Genomic DNA, 20,102 nt, shown 5'->3' on the forward strand with positions numbered 1-20,102 from the left:
ACCACCTTGCCTCCAGTTCCACCAAGCCAGCAGTGGGGGCTGAGATTCAGATGAGCTGCTCCAAAGCCTCAGGGGCTTTAGGTGAGGGCAGGGCTGCTATTAAGTGTGAGATTAAGATCAGCTGCTCAGGAGGGGGCAGGGAAACCACACAGGGCTCAGTTCCCTCAGGGGTTTACAGTGAGACCTTCAACAATGGATGCGGGCTACTGCCTGCTTTGGGAGGCCCATCCACTGCTGCCTCTACTGCTACCACCTGAGGAAGCTCAAGTTATGGGGACATCCTGCTCTCTTCTCGGCCACTCAGAAAGACCCTCTCACTGACCTCTGGTGCCTGCAGGTTGCAGAATCTGCTCTGCTGCTGGAGATTCTGTCCCTTAAGTGTGCTCTGTTCTGCTCCTCTCTGTGCAGCGTGGCCAAGGCTCTGCTCCAGGTCTGGTGGGACAGATCTTTCCCGTTGGTCTTTCAGGTCACTCTAGGATAGAAATCTCCTCCACTCCGTTGTTCTGTGGCTTCTGCTGCTCTAGAATTTGTTAAGAGTTCTTCTTTAGAGGTATTTTATAGGCTGTGGAGTAAGAACTAGTGTATCTGCGTCTTTCTACTCCACCATCTTGGCTCCACCCCCCCTGTTTCTCTTTTCTTTAAGGCAAGTCTTGAAAAGTAGGTACAGCTGTAGAAAAGGCTTTGCTCTGGGCAGGAGTTGGATACTGGTGGGAGTGAAAGACAGAGAGAGGTGAGCAGGTGGTAAACAAAGCACAGTATTTATTAGCAATTCTCATAGGTTGGAACTGGGTTTTAAGCACTGAGTGTGGGTTATTTAGCCTTGCTGTATTTTTACCTTGCTTTAATCTCTCTTTCCAACCTTCTCTGGAGGCCACAAGGTTAAGTGACTTGAGAGCTAATAAATATCTGAGGCTGGATTTGAACTCAAGTGCTTATGACTCCAGGATTGGTGCTTTATCCATTTCACCACCTAGCTGCCTGGCTTACTTTTATTTCTAGATCAAGCAGAATCTGGAGTTTCTGTAGGGGGAGAACAATAATGATTCACTGGGTTGCAGGTGGGTGCATATTTGCTTGCTTTGGGGCCTTCCATAAGCTTGTGGTGAGTTGGTATTTTGGGGGGACAGGCGTCTTTTGCAAAATTTGTTGATTGGAAATAAACTATTCAAAAGTGAATAATATTTAGTACATTTGAAACACTGTTGTGAAATGAAATGCCTTTAGTTCTCTTGAAAAAAATAACAATTTTTTAAAAAGTCTGCAAAGCACTTTCCAAACATTATCTCATTTTATCCTCACAGCAACCCTGGGAGGGAGGTACTATTATCATCCTCATTTTACATAGGCTGGATTTGAACTCAGGTCTTCCTGACTCCAGGTTCAATGGAGCATAGCAAAATGAAAGAGTGAATGACTTTTCTCCTTGGTTCTCTATCTTGGTGAATCTCTTTTGTTGTTTTCAATGATGGTGTCTGATGAGAGATTAAGTTATAACAGTCTGGGGGTTCTGTTGATGGAGAATGGGATTTGCGCTGGACTCCTAAAAGGAAAAGACCATGTCTTTAGAACCTGGACCCCAAAGCTCCTGAACCCAGGTGTGTGGTGTTAGTGTGAGGCACCCATCCCATCTCAGTCAATAATCATTTTAACTGCCCTTTCATTGTGGCCCTTATTGTCTACACCTGGCCCACTGGCCCACCTTAGGCTACTTGCCATTCCTTAATCCCATCCACATCTTCTCATAGTCTTTCTGTATAAAAGTGTCCATCTTGCCCCCATTAAATTGTTTAAAATCTGGCCCACTTGTATTGGCATCACAAATAGCACATGCCCACTAGGAATCTTACCCATCCCAACTGGTGTTTTAATAAACTACTTGGACTGCAAGAAGGCCCAAGTAGTCAAATTCTTTCTAGGCAAACCTATGCTCTTTGTCCTTGAATTTCGGGGTTCCCCAGACCCCTAGATACAACACTGTCCCTCTTCTGCCAACATGTGACCTATAAAGATCAGCCTTGGTCCTTTGCCTCACAACTTGGTCTTTCATTTTAGGCGAAGATCTGACCTTGAGAACTTTAAAAGGTCAGGCTCCTAGGAATCTGGAACTCCTGTGGTTGGAACTTAGCCAGCTTGGTTTTGCAGCCATTGCAGCATCAACATTGCCTGGAAGATCTAGGACCTCAGAGACCTAGCCTGGCAGTAGCTGAGATGAGGCTTCATGTCTGGCAAACATTTTGACTATGAGATTAAGGTAATGTAGATACTGTGCAAAGCACTCCTCAGAGGCTGAGATGGTATAATAGGGGAGAGTGTGCTTCTAAGGTGGTGGTGGTAAATTGTGCTTTTGGTGAGCTTTTGAAATTAATATCCCTTTGTGGAAAAAGAAAATGAATGGTATTGGTTTTAGGTCATAACTCACTACCCTTAAAAAAAGGGGCTGGATAAGATTAGTGGAGATGAGAAAACAAATTCTCTGTAAGAGAGGAGCAATGAAAAGGGTAAAGAAGGAAAGCCCGATGCTACTTTCTAGTTGTGTTGTTGTTGTGTGATAAGGTAGAATGGATTTGGATCCTCTAAAGAACCTTAAAACTTTTATACTTTTAATACAATATTGTGCCTCTTAGAAAGTGAGTAAAGTCTTTGAATAACTACAAAGATTTATAAGTCTTCATGACAACATCTTGTAGATTCAATACAATAAGATGGAATTTTAAAAGTACCTGGGATTGATGGGTCTTTCCCCCACTTTAAGTGGAATTATCAGTTTGTATCTATTAATTTTAATGAATTATAAGACAATACTAGGATAACGACGAATCTCAGAGAAAAAAACTGCTTTTGTGACTTTGCAGCAGACTTATTTTTGGTATACCCAATTTAAATGAAAGAATAGCTTACTTAAAGCTTCTCAATCTGTTGCAACAAAACTATCCCTCAGAAGGACTTTTTTTGGCCCCTCCCTGCAGCTGACCTTGTAGCACTGTTGACTTTCAAGGTAAAAAGCAAATATTCTTAAAAAACTCAAGAGAGAAATGTTGGTACAAAATATAAAAATCAGAGACCCTGATATTTAATCCAAGAGGCAGTGCTGGAGGGTTGGATGGAAAATGGGCCTGGGAGTTTGAGTCCTGATTGGCTGTGTGACCCTGGCAAGATCCCTCTATTGCTCAGAGGCTGCATTCTAAGATGCAGAGAAAGTGCCAGTGAACACTAGCTGGGTTTCTTTGCCAGGTGGCTGGTGGAGAGAACAGTGGATTGGGAGTCAGACTCCAGTGTAGTGACTCTGGCCAAGTCAATTAACTTCTCACAGCCTCTTTCCTCAGATGTAAAATGGAAATCCTAATAGCACCAACCAAACAGGGTGATTTTGGAAATCAATCGACATAATAATATATGTGAAGTACTTTGCAAATTTTAGACGCTATGTAAACATTAGCTATGTTATCCCCATAGAGATGAAAAGAGTCCAAAAATGTATGTTGTTGTTCACTCATTTCAGTCATACCCAACTCTTTGTGATCTCACTTGGTATTTTCTTAGCAAAGATCCTGGAGTGGTTTGCCATCTCCTTCTCCAGTTCATTTTACAGATGAGGAAACAGAGGCAAACAAGGTTAAGTGACTTGCCCAGAATCAGACAGCTAGTAAGTGTCTGAGGTCAAATTTGAGCCCAGGAAGATGAGTCTTCCTGACTCCAGGCCCTGCATGCTCTCTCCAAAATGCTTTATCTGGTAAAATTTAAGACAAAAAAAAAAGTGAAATAAAATCCTACTGATCTTATACTGGCATGAAATTTAGGTTATATTCTACCTAGCTGCTTGTTGATTCATGGACTTATTTAACTATATTTCTATTAGTTTACTGATTATCTGAAATAGGAAATGTGCAGAGCAAAGAGGATCAGGATGCAGTATATAATTAAATGGTAACTGACCACACCTACCTCTTGAAGCCTTCTATGAAGCTAGATTTGTTAGTGTCCTCCCTCTCTTGCCTCAATTTTGCATCACCCACCCCCCCACCCACCTGCATGTATGTACACACACAATCATATATATGTGTATATATATACACACATTCCACATATATACGTATATGTATATGTGTGTGTATCCTTTCCTCTCCATTCCCTTCCAAACCCCCCCCCCCCCAGAAGACAGTTCCTTGAGGCCAAGGACTGTTTTGTATTTGAATCTTCAGCTTGTAGCACAGTGCTTGGTATATAGTAGGTATTTAATAAGTGTTCAATTAAAGTAAATTACTTACTAGGATGATTCATACAATGGACTTGTAATAATCTAAAAATATATTAAATTTTAAATTTACAGGGCCTGGACATTTTTTGAAAAAACTGATGAACGGAAACACAAATATTTATAAGATGTATACTTTAATGTAAATGAAACAATTATAAAAAACTTCCTTTTTTAGCCTAGATCATAAATAATTCACTAGAAATTATTTGTTTCAAAATAGATAAAAATAAGTATGAACTATTTTTATACTCCATGAAGCTTAATAATTATAGTGAAATCAGCTAGCACAATTCAACTTTAAAAATATGGCTAAAATAAATTTCAAATCAATCATTCCAAAGGTACAAAGAACATGATTAAGGTTAACTGTTTCTCCAGAGTAAGTCCTTTCAAAGTGATTGTCAATATTTGAAGTTCTTCCAAAAAATTATCTCCTTTTTGTCTTCAGTGTCTTAAGCCCCTCAGATGGTCCTTTTTTGGTCTGTAAAGTGAAAGAACATGAAAAGTGTGGTCAACTGGATCAGCTAAGAGTTTATATAAATAGCTCATATACAGTTAGATTTTTCATGAAATTGTCAAGTTGTGACACAGTAGTTAATTATTTGCTTTTCTTAAATTAGAAGTACTGACAAATTTAATGGCAAAGAGTTATGCTTACATAACAAGAAGAAAAAACTAATATCAACATTTAACAGTAAGCTAACTAACTTATTCTGCAGAGGTTCTGTGTTTTCTGGATCTATTTACCTCTCACTAAGAATTACATGTAAGGATAAAAGTTACATCTGGAGGTGATATTCCTAAAGCATTTTGTCAGTCCCCTGCTTATTAAACTCAGCAGTCCCTTGTTAACTCTGGGATCAAATGCAGACTATCTTATTGGACATTTAACACCCAACCCAAACTGACTTCAAGCAGCAAGGTGGAATAGTGAACATTGCTGGACTTGGGAGTCAGGAAGACCCAAGTGCAAATCCTGCCTCGCATACTTATATGCTAACTTCTTCAGGCTGTAATTCCCTCCAGAGGTGGTTGGCCTTGGGGGAATCTCCATAGGCCCAGCTCTAAATCTGTGACCTTATGATACCTTTCCATATTTATTATGTAACTCTAAGAGCTAATCAAATGGGTCACTGCCTTACTTTTCACACATAACATCTCCCTTCTTATCTCTGTGCCTGTACCTGTGCACAACATCACTCCCTCTCATGTTCTCCATACTCCAATTAAAGTGGTTTGGGGCATATGACATTCCATCTGTGTCCTTTCACAGGTTTTATTTTCTGTGCCCTTAATATACTTCTTCCTCCTTATCTCCATCTCTCAGATCCTTAAGACTCATTTTCAGGGTCAGCTCTGGTGGTCCCTCCTCTGGAGGTCCTATATAACTCCCCCAATTGTCAAAGTCTCCCCAATTCACTGTACATTTATGTTGCACACAGTGTGTATTTACTGATCTGTGAACATGTATTTCACTTGAAGACACTCTAAGCTCCTTGAGGGCAAGGACTGTCACACTTTTGTGTTGGTATTCTCAGTTCCTAGCACAGTGACTGGCGCAGAGGAGGCACAAAATGAATGGCTAGACTGATCAACAGATATCAATCCTTTTATTTTTCGGTAACTCATTCTGTGTTAAACTCTCTCAATCGGCTTTCCTCTCAAGTCCTCAGCCATTCACCCCCCAGACCCCACACTTTAGCAGACAACCTAGTCAATTGGCGCTGTCTGTGATAAGCTTCCTCATTTTTCCTGCTCCATGCCATAAAACTTCCATGTGTGCACTCAGCTTTCCCTCCCTTGTTTTAGTCTCTGAGGGAGACCTTCTCCTTTCCAAGAAAGGCCCTCTCCTGGTAGTCCTGATTCTCTTGTGTGTGTGTGTGTATGTCTGTCTCTCTTGAGGATAACATTTATATCTGAAAGTGATATTCCTAAAGCATCTCATCAATCCTGAGCGCATTAAGCTCAGCAGCTCTCCATTAGCTCTAGGATCAAATACAAACTGCCTTATTGGAAATTTAAACAAAGCTGCCCGGAGCTAGCTGGTGCTACAGTGGAGAGAGTGCTGCGCCTGAAATCTTTTCTGCGTACTTAGTCACTTTGCGTTTTGACAGGGGATGGTTTCTGCAGACTTCTGTAGGGAATGTCTTGAGCTGGTCCTACTTGCTACTTTTTTGGACTACTAAGGGTTGTATTATTCTAGGATCTCAATGGCAGGTCAGGCTGGAGACCTGCAAGCTTTCAGTGTTCCCAAATTGATGTGATCCAGGGTAAAGCCTGATTGCTACTTTTCCCTTTCTCCTGTTCTGTTCCTCCCCTCCCTCAAGTTGAGCACTGCAAATTCTGGTTTGAGGTTGAGCAACATGCCTGTGGGCTTGCTATATTGGGATTTCCAGTAGATTGTGGCTGAGCCTGACAGAACTGAAAGTTTTCATTTCATCTAGGATTACCATCTTGGTCATTGCTCTGCAGGCTTCAGAATGGGCTAGAGCTGAGACCTCGTTCTGTTCCTGGAGTCTGAGCCACATCGATGGTGCTTGCTTTTGAACTTGTTCTTTGCTTGGTACACATCTGACCACTGCTTCCCATAGAATGCTACCCCCTAAGCACAGATTTCCTTCTCTCTTCCCCCAGATCTCTGACATGAAATTGGATAGTGACAGAACTGCTAGCTAGTAACTATTCTTGAAACTTGCACAAGTTTTGCCCCTTCTTTGCTGGCTTTGGAACTTCTTCTTGTCCTAGTATACAGCCTCTCCTTATACTGAAGTGTTTCAGGGGAGTGCTACTAGAATGCTCCATGGGGGTGCTCTTAGCTAGAGCTTGTTGCCCAGTCTTAACACATCCCTTTTTCCTGATGCCAACTTACGCTGGAAAAATGACATATTGATTTATTTTCTTAGATTTCCAAATCATGAAATCCAGGTCTGTTGGGTTTTCTAGATCTATGTAGACTAGGCTGGGTGGCGGAATGTTGAGGGAAGACTCACTGTAATTCTTTCTGCTACTATGCCATGTTGGCTCTGCCTCTTACAAACATTTGTTTTCTTTCTCTCCCACCCATCCCATCATTGAAAAGAAGGAAAAAAAATCCTTTTATTACAAGTATTTATAGTCAAACAAAATGTTGACTGAATCCAATCCCAATTTGGCGTGGGGGGAGAGTTAACAGTACCTCCTTCTAACAAAAAAAAATTAGTAGTAAATCTTGTTATTTGTAAGTGCTTTGGTCATTATGTTGCCAACTGTCCTCACATGATCCTTTAACAACAGTAAGAGTCCTTTTTGTCTCTAGCTTTTGGACAGTAGAAGGATATGTTTTAATTATGCCTTGACTGGTGCAGAATGTAGTGTCAGTACCTCTTAAAATGACTCCACCTTCTTCCTCCTTTCTTGAAACAGGCAGAGTATAAAAGCATAATGAAGTAAGTCAGGTATACTATCAAATGACTTTTATCTTATAACACTTATTTGAACACTAGTGTGTCTTCTTCACATTACATTATTTAACCTATATATCCAATGAGATGGTAACTTGTGTAATACATTCTTTCTTTGATATGTCTACCTGTGAAAAATTTTTATTTTTAACTGGGAAAGGTACACTTTTTGAACATGGTTTTACGCCCCTCCCCCCCAGTTCATTTCTTTTGATCATTTAAATATCACAAAATCCAATATATGAAGCTTTTTTTCTCAAACATAATACTTCCAAATTAGATTTTTAATAAAGGCTACTATCAAGAGTAAGTGACAAATTTATGTTGGGTGAAATGGTAAAAGATAGTTTAATTTTAACACCTCTTCTTGATTATTATATTAATGTGTAGTTTCATAAAGGGACACAAATCCACAAAGTTTACAGGGAGTCAGTATATGTACATCATATAGATGTAGAGCTGGAAAGAAACTTGTTCAGTCATTTCAGTTGTGTCTGATTCTTCATGACCCCATTCTGGTTTTCTTGGCAAAGATACTGGAGTGGTTTGTCATTTTCTTCTCCAGCTCATTTTACAGATAAGGAAAAGAGGCAAACAGGGTGAAGTGACTTGCCCAGGATTACACAGTTAATAATTGTCTGAAGCCAGATTTAAACTAGGGAAGATGAGACTTATTTTTTTTTTGGTCTTTTTAAAAAAAATGTAATTAATTTATGTTTTCAGTTTTCTCCAATCACGTCTATAAGTCTTAAATTTTCTCCCTCTCCCTCTCCTCATGCTCCATGAAACAGCATGTAATCTTATATGGGTTCTACAGATACATTCTTATTAAACACATTTTCACATTAGTTGTTCTGCATAGAAGAATTAAAGCGAATGGGAGAAACCATGGGAAAAACTAAAACAAAACAAAACATAACACAAAAGAAAATAGTCTGCTTCATTCTGCTTTCCAGTTCCATAGTTTTTTCTGGATGTGGATGGCATTTTGCCTCAAGAGTCCTTTGGGAATGTTTTAGGTCCTTGCATTGCTGTGAAGGGCTTAGTCTATCAGTAACAGTCCTTGCACACTGTGGCTGTTACTGTGTATAATGCTTTCCTGGTTTTGCTCATTTCACTACATCAGTTCATAGAAGTCTTTTCAGATTTTTCTGAAGTCTGACTGTTGGTCATTTCTTTCCTTTTTTAAAATTAAATTATTTTATTTGTTTTCAGTGTTCTACAATCACTTCCAAATATCTTAAGATTTTTTTTTACCTCTCTCCCCCTCCTTCCTTCCTCCCTCCCCGCTCCCTCCCTGAGATGGCATACAATTTTATATAGGTTCTGCACTTACATTCCTAATTAAATGCATTTTCACCTTAGTCATGTTGCATAGAAGAATTAAAATGAATGGGAGAAACCATAAAACAAAACAAAACATAATACAGAAGAAAATGGTCTGTTTCATTCTGTGGTCGAATTCCATAATTCTTTCTCTGGATGTGGAAGGCATTTTGCCTCAAGAGTCCATTGGAAATTCTTTAGGTCGTTGCATTGCTATGAAGGACTAAGTCTACCAGAAAAATTCCTCATACACTGTGGTTGTTGCTGTGTACACAGTTCTCCTGGTTCTGCTCCTTTCACTCAGCATCAGTTCATATAAGTCTTTCCAGGCCTCTCTGAAGTCATCCTGTTCATCATTTTTTGTATAGCAAAACAGTATTCCATTACATTCATATACCACAACTTATTTAGCCATTCCCCAATTGAGGAACATTCCGTTGATTTCCAGTTCCTGGCCACCACAAAGAGAGCTGCTATAAACATTTTTGTACATGTGGGACCCCTTCCCATTTTTATGATCTCTTTGGGATACAGTCCCAGAAGCGATATTGCTGGGTCAAAGGGTATACACATTTTTGTAGCCCTTTGAGCATAGTTCCAAATTGTTCTCCAGAATGGTTGGATCAGCTCACAGCTCCACCAACAATGAATTAGTGTTCCAATTTCTCCCACATCTTCTCCAACATTTATCATCAGAAGATAAGTCCTCTTGATTCCAGGACCAGTGCTCTATCTACTGTGCCACCTTTCTGCCAAACCACCATCACCACATTTAGAACATATAGCTCTAGAGCTGGAAGGAATGTTACAGGCTATTTAGTTCAAACCTTTTATTTTACAGTTGAAGAAACTAAGGCATAGAGAGGCAAAATGACTGGTCCCCAGATCACATAGGTAGAGTCCCAGAGATAGGATCTGAACCTTGGTCCTTTGACCAGCATTTTATACATTATTTTGCTATTCCTCCAAGGACAAAAGTAAAGTGTTCAAAGACAAGAGAAGCTATTATTCAGTGGTCAGAAGCATTCTATTATCTAGAAAAGCATATTCATTTTATTTTTAATATTTCATAGATACCTTATCTTTTATATCACAGTAATTTCCTTCAATACCTCCTTCCCAATAACAATGAATTCTCTTTTGTAACAAGAAAAACAGTTTAGCCAAACTGACAGAAAAAAAGGACTGTGCCAGACAGGCACCTAACCATCTCCTCCTGTAGCATCCTGCCCCTTTCATCAAGTGGGTTTCATAATTTCTTCTCTGGGACCAAGACTAAGACTGATCATTACAGTTCATTTGAATCTGGCTGCCTTTGAGCACAATCTTAATTCATGTTATTATAGTCACTGTATATGCTGCTCTCCTGGTTCTCATCTCTTTTTGTATCAGTTAACACATGTCTTTCCATATTTTCCTGAATTCTTCATATTTGCCATTTCTCATGACAGTGGTATCCCATTACACTGACATGCCATTGTTCAGCCATTCCCAATGAGTGCACACTCCCCACCTCTTCTATACTTTTCTTCTGCCACAAAAAAATGCTACTTGAACAAATCAAGTAGAACTAATCTTAAGGGTAGAAACATTTTTTTTTTTGTTTTCTAGTGCCTCCCACTTAAGATAGTGTTTTGCTCGTAGTGGGTTCTTAAAGAATGCTTACAGAACTTAATTTAAATGAATAAGATAAAGTGATTAACATCTCCTAGTGCAAGATACCATGCTTTACTGGAAGGAGAATAGTTCACCAATATCTACCAAAGTTGGCTGAAATATCCGTCTGTAAGATCACGAGACTCTTCTGCTCTGACTAAGTGCCCACTCAGCAATCTTTGGATGACTAATTTGTGTTTTTCAAGTACTCTGTTGGTCCTGCATTTCAGTATTTTACAAAATAGAACACAGGTGCTCTGTGAATGCAAATAATTAACCTGCAGGCACAAAATGAAAAAAATATATTTCAGGTATCTTGATATAGGGCATGGGTCCTACATAAAGATGCCATGAATATTTCTGTCATTGGAAATTACAAATTAATTTTCTGGTATAAATTAAATCTATATGGATTTCAATAGTGTGAGATAAGTATCTCAAAACTAGGTCATCCATGAGTAAGTTGACTATTAAGGTTCTAAAGCTGAGAGGCCAGACCCTAGAACCTTGGTAATCCTATCAAGGTAGAACCCTTTTTAGGACCTAGCTTGAAACCAAATGCCAACTTTACCCATTTATATTATTATACCAAAGACAATCTCAGAGTTCAATTCTGCCTGATAACTGAAAGCTTTTCTCAATCAAATTTTTAAAACAATAAGTAAAATTTTTTTTTTATAAAAATAAGCAACCCCTGCCCCCCCTTGTATTAGCTAATGTTAATGAGTGGCAAAGTGGTTAAAGATCAGGCAGAAAGGAAGAAGAGAAGATAAAAGAGTGGAAAATGTAGATCACATAATGTGTTCTTATCATTAGAATCCCACAAGGGAGAGAGGCAGACCAGAAACATTTCACTACATTTATACATTTCTACTTAATTTTAAAGCTAACCCATATAGCTTTGTCTCTCCTCCTAGATAATCTTCTAAATTGTTTGGAAAATGATTAGTATATTCCTGAATATACTAGTTTATATAAGTTCTATTCAGAAGCTCTATTCTCCATTCCTACCTTTAACACAAATGCGTACAGTACCAGAGACAAACCGAGACACTCCATGTGGGGACTGGAGAGAGGATGTACCATTCTATACACATATACTAGTATATATCCCATAAATGACACTGCCCTAACCACTAAGATATCCAAATCCTACTCTTTTTAACTCTTATTAAATCTCACTGTAACGTTCTTCCAGATGGTTTCTGTCTTTCCTCTTATCTTTCCTATTCCATTCTCATCATCTTTCCCCTTACCAACATTGTTCTAAAGAACTAGTTGTCCCTTTTTGATGGTGTTTCACTTAACGTGTTTTAGCAGAACCAATGAAAGATACTGTGGAGTTACTGTTTCCTATATCCTCACTAGACTCTAGGGCTATTTTCTATTCTGCTGCCCATACTCCACTTTGAGCAGAGAGCTGCCAGTAAGTGTATATTTAGGAGAGAAGTGGGAGGGCCAGAGGCGATACTATGAGCCAAGGCACTGCATAGCATTTTGGAATGGGGTAAGGTAGCAGAAGCAGTTCTAAAGACAGATACTGCTCTAAGAAGGTAAAAAATAAGGGTCCAAGAAAATAATCAAGTTGTTCCTGGTTACAAGAAGGAGGGAAGGAAGGCCTCATGTAAAGGACCAGCATATCTTGGAGTCACTGTAGGATGCAAAGTGTAGAGACTAGAGGGAAAGAGGTAAATGTGTCTGGGGGGAAAGCACTGAGGCAATAGCTGCAATCTGCTTCTTTACAAATCACAGGATTTCTTCCAGTAGGTTCTTCTATCTGTAGGAATTATAAGTCTTTTAACAGCTATGGACACAGCTAAACCAGAGCAGGAAAAAACAGTGTTTCTGCGGCTCATATGACTCTCTGTTGGCTATATGAATCTAAGATATAAGTTAGTAGAAATAAGTTATTAGGATTGGTGACTGCATTTATTACATTTATGGTATTTATTTTTATTTTATTGCATATTATGTATCATTATTTTATTGTATATTATATCTATTGCATTTATTATAATTTTTTCATAATAATATACTTATATTTTAGTTTTCAGTAAAGCATATAATTAGCAATTTCAGTCAAAGGACCTGGAAACAAATTACAAATGTTACCAGGTCATAACTTAGAAAACTATTATGGGCTGGGGTGGAACCAAGATGGCCATGAAAAGACAGAGACTAGCCTTAGCTCTCCCCCAAACCCCTCTGAACACCTTTAAACAATGCCCTAAAACAAATTCTGGAGTGGCAGAACCCACAAGAGGACGGGGTGAAATAATTTTCCAGCCTAAGACAACTTAGAAGGATGGAAATAAAGGTCTGTTGCACCAGGGTAAGAGTACAGCACAGTATGTTGCACCAGCACAGATGGGACCCCAGGCAAACCAGGAGCAGGCCTTCACAGCCACTGAATCTGCAGTGGCTGCAGCTGCTTCTAGAGCTCTCAGTCCTCAGACAGTTAGGTGGCATCCAATAATTGGTCAGAAGAAGATTATAGGGGTCTCTTTGCTGGCACTGAGGCAGGACTCTGTTGCTTTGTCCATGCTTGGATCTGGATCACAGTGCTGGGTGGCAGTCCCAGGGAAAGGAGGAGCACTAGCCTGCCAGAGCTTGCAGCAGTAGTGGAGGGGGGAATCTTCTCAGAGTTCCAGAGCAGAAAAGAGTGCTTGTGGTCATTCACAAATCAGAACATAGGCCAAGAGAGTAGTAAACACCTCTCCTTAGATCACACCACCCTGGAAGAACTGAAAACTTACAGGTCCTTAGAAATATCTCTGAAAACCACTGCACAAAACCCATGAAGCCTGGGACACAGTTGCACCCTCCACCCTAGAAGCAGAGACTCACTTTAGCAAAGAGTTAAAAATCAAGAAATAGGCTGGAAAAATGGGCAAATAGAAAAAAATTCTCATTATAGAAAGTTACTATTGTGACAAGGAAGATCAAAACACACCCCTAGAGGAAGACAACAAAGTTAAAACTCCTACATCCAAAGCCTCAAAAAAAAAAAAAAGAATTAGTGTCAGGCCACGGAAGAACTAAAAAACAATTTTAAAAATCAAGAGAGGTAGAGAGAAAATTGGGGAAAGAAATGAAGGGAGTACAAGAAAAACATGAAAGATGAGTAAATAGAGTAAAGGAAGCACAAAATATACTGAAGAAAATAACATCTTAAAAAATCTGAACACACCAAATGGCAAAAGAGGTACAAAGATCAAATAATAAGGAGAAGAATGCCTTGAAACGCAGAATTGGCCAAATGGAAAAGAAGGTACAAAGGCTCACTGAAAAAAATAATTCCTCAAAAATTACAATTGAGCAAGTGGAAGTTAATGTCTCTATAAAATATCAAGTAACAACAAAACAAAACCAAAAGAGAGAAGACAATATGAAACATCTCACTGGAAAAACAACTGATCGGAAAAATAGATCTAGGAAAGATAATTTATAAATTACTGGACTACCTGAAAGTCATGATCAAAAAAAAAAGAACCGAGACATCATCTTTCAAGAAATTATCAAGGAAAACTGTCCTGATATTCTAGAACTACAGAGTAAAACTGAAATTGAAAGAATCTGTAGATCATCTCCTGAAAGACATTCCCATGAAAACTCCCAGGAATATTATAGCCAAATTCCAGAGCTCCCAGGTCAAGGAGAAAATATTGCAAGCAGTCAGAAAGAAACAATTCAAGTATTGTGGAGCCACAGTTAGGATTAGAAAATATTTATCAGTTTCTAAATTAAAGGATTAGAGGACTTGGAATATAATATTCTGGAAGGCAAAGGAGGAGCTAAGATCACAACCAATAATCACCTACCCAGCAAAACTGATTGTAATCCTTCAGGGGGAAAAATGGCTATTTAATGAAATAGGAGACTTTTGAGCATTCTTGATGAAAAGACCAGAGCTAAATAGAAAATTTCACTTTCAAATAAAAGACTCAAGAAAAATATAAAAAGGTAAAAAGTAAAGGGAAATAATACGAGACTTACTAAGGTAAAACTGTTTGTATTCCTACATGGGAAGATGATACTTGTAACTCATAATAACTTTTTCATTATTAGGGCAATTAGAAGGAATATATATATATATATATATATATATATATATATATATACACACACACACACATTAGATAGAGGACACAAGCGTGAGTTGAATAAGATGGGATGATATATAAAAAATAAAATTAGGGTGAAAAAGAAGAATGTAGTGGAAGAAAGGGAAAGGGAGGGGTAGAATGGAGTAAATTATCTCACATAAAAGAAGCAAGAAAGAACTTTTAAAGTGGACGGGAAGATGGATGAAGTGGAAGGAAATGCTTGAAACTTATTCTCATTAGGACTGGCTCAAAGAATGAATGACATACACACTCAATTTGGTAAAGAAATCTATCTCATCATACAGAAAAGTAGAAGGGGAAGGGGATACGTGAAGTGGGGGGGAAGGGTGCTCATGGAAGGAAGGGTAGATTGAGGGAGGGGGTAGTCAGAAGCAAAACACTTTTGACGAGGGACAGGGTGAAAGAAAAGAGAAAGAGAATAGAATAAATGAGGGGGGGAGGAGGATAAGATGGAGGGAAATACAGTTAGCAATCATAAGTTTGAAAAAAATTTTGAAGCAAGTTTCTCTGATAAAGGCCTCATCTCTCAAATATATAGACAGATGAGTCACATTTATAAAAATACGAACCATTCCCCAATTGATAAATGATAAAAAAATATGAAGTCAGTTTTCAGATAAAGTAATCAAAAGACTCATGAAAAAAATGCTTTAGATTACTATTGATTGTAGAAATGCAACAATTCTAAGGTTCTCTTTCATACCTATTAGATTGGCTGAGGACAGAAAAGGAAAATGGCCAATGTTGGGGGGGAGGTGGGAAAATTGAGACATTAATGCATTGGTAGTGGAGTTGTAAACTGATTCAACCATTATGTACAGCAATTTAGAACTATGCCCAAAAGGCTATAAAACCATGCCTACTACATCTGCATACCAAAAGAGATAAAAAACAAAAAGGAAGGGATTTGTATATTCAAAAATATTTATAGCAGCTCTTTTTCTGGTGGCAAAGAATTGGAAACTGAAGGGATGCCCATCAACTGAGGAATGGCTGAATAAGTTGTGGTATATGATTTTGATGGAATATTATTATGCTATAAGAAATGATGAGTTAGATGCTCTCAGAATAACCTGGAAAGACTTACATGAACTGATGTAAATGAAATGCATAGAATCAGGAGAACATTGTACACAGTAACAGCAATGTTGTATGATAATTAACTATGAATGATTTAGCTTTTCTTAGCAATGCAATGATCTAAGACTACAGTGAAGAACTTATAATGAAAAATGCTATCCATTTCCAGAGAAAGAACTGATGGATTCTGAATACATACTGAAACATACTTTTCTTACTTTTATTTTTCTTGGGTTTTTATTTACAACATAACTAATATAGAAATATGTTTTGCATGACTACACGTGTATAACCTGTATCAAATTGCTTGCCTTCTCAATGAGGGGGGTAGGGAGGGAAGGAAAGAATGTGGAACTCTACTTTAAAAACAGATGTTGAAAATTGTTTTACATGTAATTGGGGAAAAATAAAATACTAAATAAAAGAGAAAACTATCATGTATTATTACTCTTTAATTTATGTATCATAATTCAAAATCAAAGACAATCAAGACAGAAGAAATATGTCTTTTTAGAAAAGGATTTTTCACCAGTCATTAACTAGGAAAAGTTATAGATGAAGATGGAGGCTGGCTATTTGCTACCTCCCAGAATAACTGGGCCTAACTAACCTACCTTGTGAAAGGTTTAGTGTTACTGGGAAGCACTCAGACCCTCCCATCTAAGTCGTTTTGGCCAGATTATTCAGAATTGGTGTATAATCCTGACTCAAAAATCCCAAATTAAATAGTACAAAATTAGGTAGTAATGGATATTTCCAGTTTTGGTTGGGTAAACTAGCTGTCTTCAGACACACCAGGATTGGAATGTCTGGCGAAGCAAGGGCAACAAACATTAAATGAGGTATATGAAAAGAATAAGGATATCAAAATTAAGTTGGTAAGCCAAAGTCAGGAACACAGAAGGTCAGGGTCAAGAAAGACGGGGAAAGGTCATCAAAGTTCCATTTTAGGGGATGACACAGTGTAGGGTCAAAGGGGCATGTAGAGACAGAGTAGAGAGCTAGAGCTCCTTATGCACAAGGCTGTACCTGGTGGTATCTCTTCTACTGTAAATGCTAGGCAGGTAACTTTATGTGAATTGCATGGCTTTGTCCCCAGAGGGATCCCTGACATTTAGATTACTGAAAAGAAAAACTTTCTAATTCTGAGGGCTATTATACACTCAAATATATTACTGAAGGAAGTTCTAGAATCTCTTTTGTTAACATCTTTAAAAATAAGATAAATTAGGCTAATAATAGCATTTATCTCCAAGGGTTGTTTTGAGAATGAAATAACATAAAAGCTGTAAAATGCTTAGCACAGTACCTGGAATATAATAAGTGCTATGTAAATATTAACTATTATTATTAATAGATGAGGAAACTGAGGCAAATAGAAGTGAAGTAAGTTGCCCAGGGTCAGATAGCTAGTAGTGTCTCAGGCTAGATTCAAACTCAGGTCTTCCTGACTCAAAGCCCCATGTTGTATCCACTATGCTACCTAATCCACCCATGGTCAACTCTCTGAAGATGTGCTGGTTGTTTTGATATATCTTAAAGGATACCATTTGGAAGGTGGCTTAGACTTATTTTCTGCAGATAGAACTAGAACCAGTAAGTAGAAGTTTCAAGGCAGAGTATTTTGGTTCAAATATAAGTCAGATTTTTCTTTTTTTGTTTTTAAAATAATTTTTATTGAGGTTTCTCTGTTTCTTACATATACTCATGTCCTCTTCTCCCTCCCCAAGAGGCATCTCACAGGACAAATGATGTTGTACTCTTTTTTAGTAGAGGAAAAAAAAATCAGCATAACTGATTCATACATTGAGAAAGTCTGAAAACATGTGCCACATAGAACACCTGTGGCCCCCCACCTCTGTCACGGGATATGTTCAGGGTATCTTCTCTCTCTTTATTTGAATCATGCTGATCTTTATAATTTTGTTACATTTTCTTTTGATTTTTTTGGTGTGTTATTCTTTTCACTTACATTGTTGTAGTTTCTAGTTTCTACTGTATTCTGAATTAGTTCTTAGGGATCCTTTCAGGATTCTCTGTACTCATCGCACAAATCATTTCTTACAATGCAGTAGTGTATTCCATTACATTTATGTACCACAATTTGTTCAGCTTCTGCGTGGTTTCCAATTCCAATTTCTAATATCCTAGGTATCACTGAAAATACTGCTATAGACATAAATAAATAAAACATATATGGGCCTTTTTTTCTTTTTTTTAAATTACTGATGGCTTCCTGAAGGCATTAAGTCAGTAATAAGTCTCTGGTTCAATGACTATGGACTGTGTAGTTCCTTTATTTGCATAATTCTAAACTGTTTTCCAAAACTATTGTACTGCTTCACAACTCCACCAATAATGTATTACTTTTCTTATTTTCCCACAATACCCTCCAACATTCACTGCTGCCATTTTCTATCATTTTTGCCAATCTGTAGGGTATGAGGTGAAATCTCAGGGTTGCTTTGATTGTATTTCTTTTAATATTAGTGATATGGAACATTGTTTTTATGTGGTTGTTAATATTTTGCAGTTCTCCATTTGAGAACTGTTTGTTCATACCTTTTAACCATTTATCTTCTGGGAATTCACTATTACTTTTAAGTATATTTATTATTTATATATCTTGGATTACAAATCCTTATAGGAGAAATTTAAGAAATTTAAGATTTTTTTTTTCCCATTTGACAATGTCCCTCCTTATCATAGATGCATTAATGCTGTCTGGGCAGAAACTTTTCAGTTCCAAGTAATCAAAGTTATATATTTTATCATTTGTAATTGCCTCTATTTCTTTTTTGGTTAAGAATACATCTCTTACCCAAGGCTGTGAGAGGTATATGATCTATTTCTCTGTTATTTTTTTATAGACTGATCTTTAATGTCAAAAATCCCTTTAAACTATATTGTGGTGTAAGCTGTTAGTCTAAGCCTAATTTCTGCCAGACTGCTTTCCAGTTGTCCCAGTATTTTTTTTTCAAATGAATAGAGGGTTATTCCCCAGGTAACTTATGTTTTTCACTTTATCAAACATTGAATTACATTGTTTCTTAATCTCCCTTGTCTAGTCTGTTCCACTGATCTCTCTATTTTTTTTAACCAATACCAGATGGTTTTGAGGACTGCTGTTTTATAATTTAGTTTGAGGTTTAGAAGTGCTATTCTCCCTTTCGTGCTTTACTTCTTTTCATCATTTCCCTTGATAACGTCTTTGTTTTTAAAATGTGTTTCTTGTAAGCAAAAGATTGTAGGGTTTTGTTTTCTTATTGAATCTGTCACTTTTTTAAAACTGAAATGGTTAATCTATTCACATTTAAAAGTTATGAGTTCAGTTTATATTTTTCTCCATCTATTTCTAATTTTTTTAGTCATAATTTTTTTGCCTTCTGCTGTAAATACTGTATTTTGTTCCTTCAGTTACTTCAGTCTTTTTTTAAAAAAAAGTGTTGCTGTTCCCACTGGCTCTTTTCCCCTCACCCCTTCTTATTTTGTTAACCCTTTCCCTTTAGGGTTTCGTTCATTAATTTCTCTCTTGATTTTATCTGGTTATATGTTTCTACTCCCTCTTTTTTTTCCTCAATGAGGTAGATTTTCCCCTTATTCGCCTTCCCTTCAGCTAGTCCTGTTCCTTATATTTTTAAAATTTCTTTTGTGTGTGTGTGTGTATGCGTGTGTGTGTGTGTGCCTCTTTTGAAAAGGAATTCTTTCATTCTCTTTATTATCCCTCTGTCTACTCTAGATTCTTATTCTCTCTTTTCTCAGTATTCTTCATATAATCAAAGCTGTCAAGTTATCCATTCTGGACTCTAACTTCTAGACACTTTCTACCACGGCCTTGTCAAGCTTAGTCCATGGATTCCTCTTTTCTCTTTTGCCTCACTCTCAGAACAATGTCAATTATTGCATGTGTCACAGATGCCCCATGCCATGGTAAGGCATCTCCCTCTCCCTCTTGTTGATTTTCCTCCCTCTACATTTGCCTGGAAATCTCCTGCCTGGGTCTATGTTCTCCTAATCCTCTAGGTGCATTTGCTTCCAGGGGTTCCAACTCACACCCCTCACAGGACAAGGAGACTTTTCAGGCATCAAAATCTTCAGGCCTCATCTGGAGTAAAGTCCTCATCTCCCTTTAACCATAAGAACATTCATTGGAGGAACCCCTTTCCACCTCCAAGGTAAGGCCCCTCCTTCCTTTCCTTCCCTTTTCAGTCTTTCTTC

The 20,102-nt window shown here is 37.8% G+C and overlaps 1 protein-coding gene across 1 annotated transcript in view; it reads right to left on the minus strand.

Moving 5' to 3' along the window:
- Positions 1 to 4,372: 4,372 nt before the first annotated feature.
- Positions 4,373 to 20,102, minus strand: part of PIBF1 (progesterone immunomodulatory binding factor 1) — a 331,775-nt gene continuing 316,045 nt past the window's right edge. The window contains exon 18 of the mRNA XM_072622310.1: positions 4,373 to 4,736. Within this exon, the coding sequence (XP_072478411.1) occupies positions 4,683 to 4,736 (54 nt within the window). The 3' untranslated portion in view covers positions 4,373 to 4,682. The remainder of the gene's footprint in view (positions 4,737 to 20,102) is intronic.

Source organism: Notamacropus eugenii, chromosome 6 (assembly GCF_028372415.1).
Source record: "Notamacropus eugenii isolate mMacEug1 chromosome 6, mMacEug1.pri_v2, whole genome shotgun sequence".
NCBI classification, from domain to species: domain Eukaryota; kingdom Metazoa; phylum Chordata; class Mammalia; order Diprotodontia; family Macropodidae; genus Notamacropus; species Notamacropus eugenii.